Consider the following 1146-nt stretch of genomic DNA (forward strand, 5'->3'; position numbering starts at 1 on the left):
ATAGAAAAGCTCCACCATCAGTGCTGCCTCACTTCACATGATTACATGATTTTGTTTCCTCACATTAATTTGAAATAAAACTAATACTTTTCATTACTCTCAGCTTTTCAGATCAATATTAGTATCAGTCTTTTATTGCATTTTAACACGATGTCCAAAAGCTGAAGCAACTAGTAACTGTTTGGTTTTATTATTAATTATTCCACCACGTTTTCTTGATTGTAAAAAATGACCCAGAGTGACTTTAAATCTTATCGTCACCGTTTCTTTTGCAACAACTTAAAGAACTTGGACAGAGACGAGATAAATTATTGAGCCGACTCTCTTCTCTTCTCTCTTCTAATAAGTTTATTCTTATTTATATTTAATACTATTTTACTTCCGGCACGAGTTTTAATTTTCCCACAAACTGTGGTTTGGCTCGACACGGACGTTTTAGTCGTGTAAGTGACGCTAACATCGTTATTGTCCTTCCTGCTGTCAGGGGATGAAGCAGACCATCCAGTGCCTGCAGGACCAGCTCAACCTGCTCGCCATGGAGACGCAGAAGGACTACACTGACCTGCGCTCGGCCTCCAGAGCTCTGCAGAAACCTCTCCAGAGCGTCCAGGAGAACATCAGCAGGTGAGACACAGACTGACGGACAAACGCATGAAGAAGCGTTGGAACACAAATCTCTCTGTCGACTTTCAAACATTTGCATTAAGTTTTGAATTGTTATATATCCATTAGTTTCACGTTGTCACCACCTCGTGTCTCCTGTGTGCAGCAGCTGCAGGACAGTGGAGCATCAGGCCTCGACACAGGCCGACCTCCTCTCCTCCACCTCCTCCTCCCTCGCCTCTTCGCTGCGTCTGAACGCAGACGAGAGCCGGCGGACGCTGGAGGAGATGACGGGCTGCTGCTCCCACCTCCACCGCTCCGTGTCCGGTCTGGTGGAACGAGACCTCCAGTGGAGCTCCAGAGTTAGGGAACACACAGAGTCTCGAACCCACGAACACCTCTCCCTCATGGGGAAGATTTCCACTGAAGCTCAGACCCTGCATCAGGTAAAAAAACATGGCCTCTGATTTAATATTACTTAAGAAATGTTACTTGCTTAAGGAATGTGGCGCAGAAGACGCTGTTCGATCAGTCGTGAAGGTG

General features: G+C 45.8%; 1 protein-coding gene across 1 annotated transcript; it reads left to right on the plus strand.

Moving 5' to 3' along the window:
• The first annotated feature begins 464 nt into the window (after nucleotides 1-464).
• Nucleotides 465-1085, plus strand: LOC111649456 (uncharacterized). The gene is made up of 2 exons (XM_023399205.2): nucleotides 465-624; nucleotides 770-1085. Exons 1-2 carry the CDS (start codon nucleotides 488-490, stop codon nucleotides 1068-1070), a joined length of 438 nt encoding a protein of 145 aa, XP_023254973.1. The 5' UTR covers nucleotides 465-487; the 3' UTR covers nucleotides 1071-1085.
• The last annotated feature ends 61 nt before the right edge of the window (nucleotides 1086-1146 follow it).

Source organism: Seriola lalandi, unplaced genomic scaffold (genome assembly GCF_002814215.2).
Source record: "Seriola lalandi dorsalis isolate HSWRI2012SDOR001 ecotype SW California unplaced genomic scaffold, Sedor1 jcf7180002050890, whole genome shotgun sequence".
Lineage (NCBI taxonomy): Eukaryota > Metazoa > Chordata > Actinopteri > Carangiformes > Carangidae > Seriola > Seriola lalandi.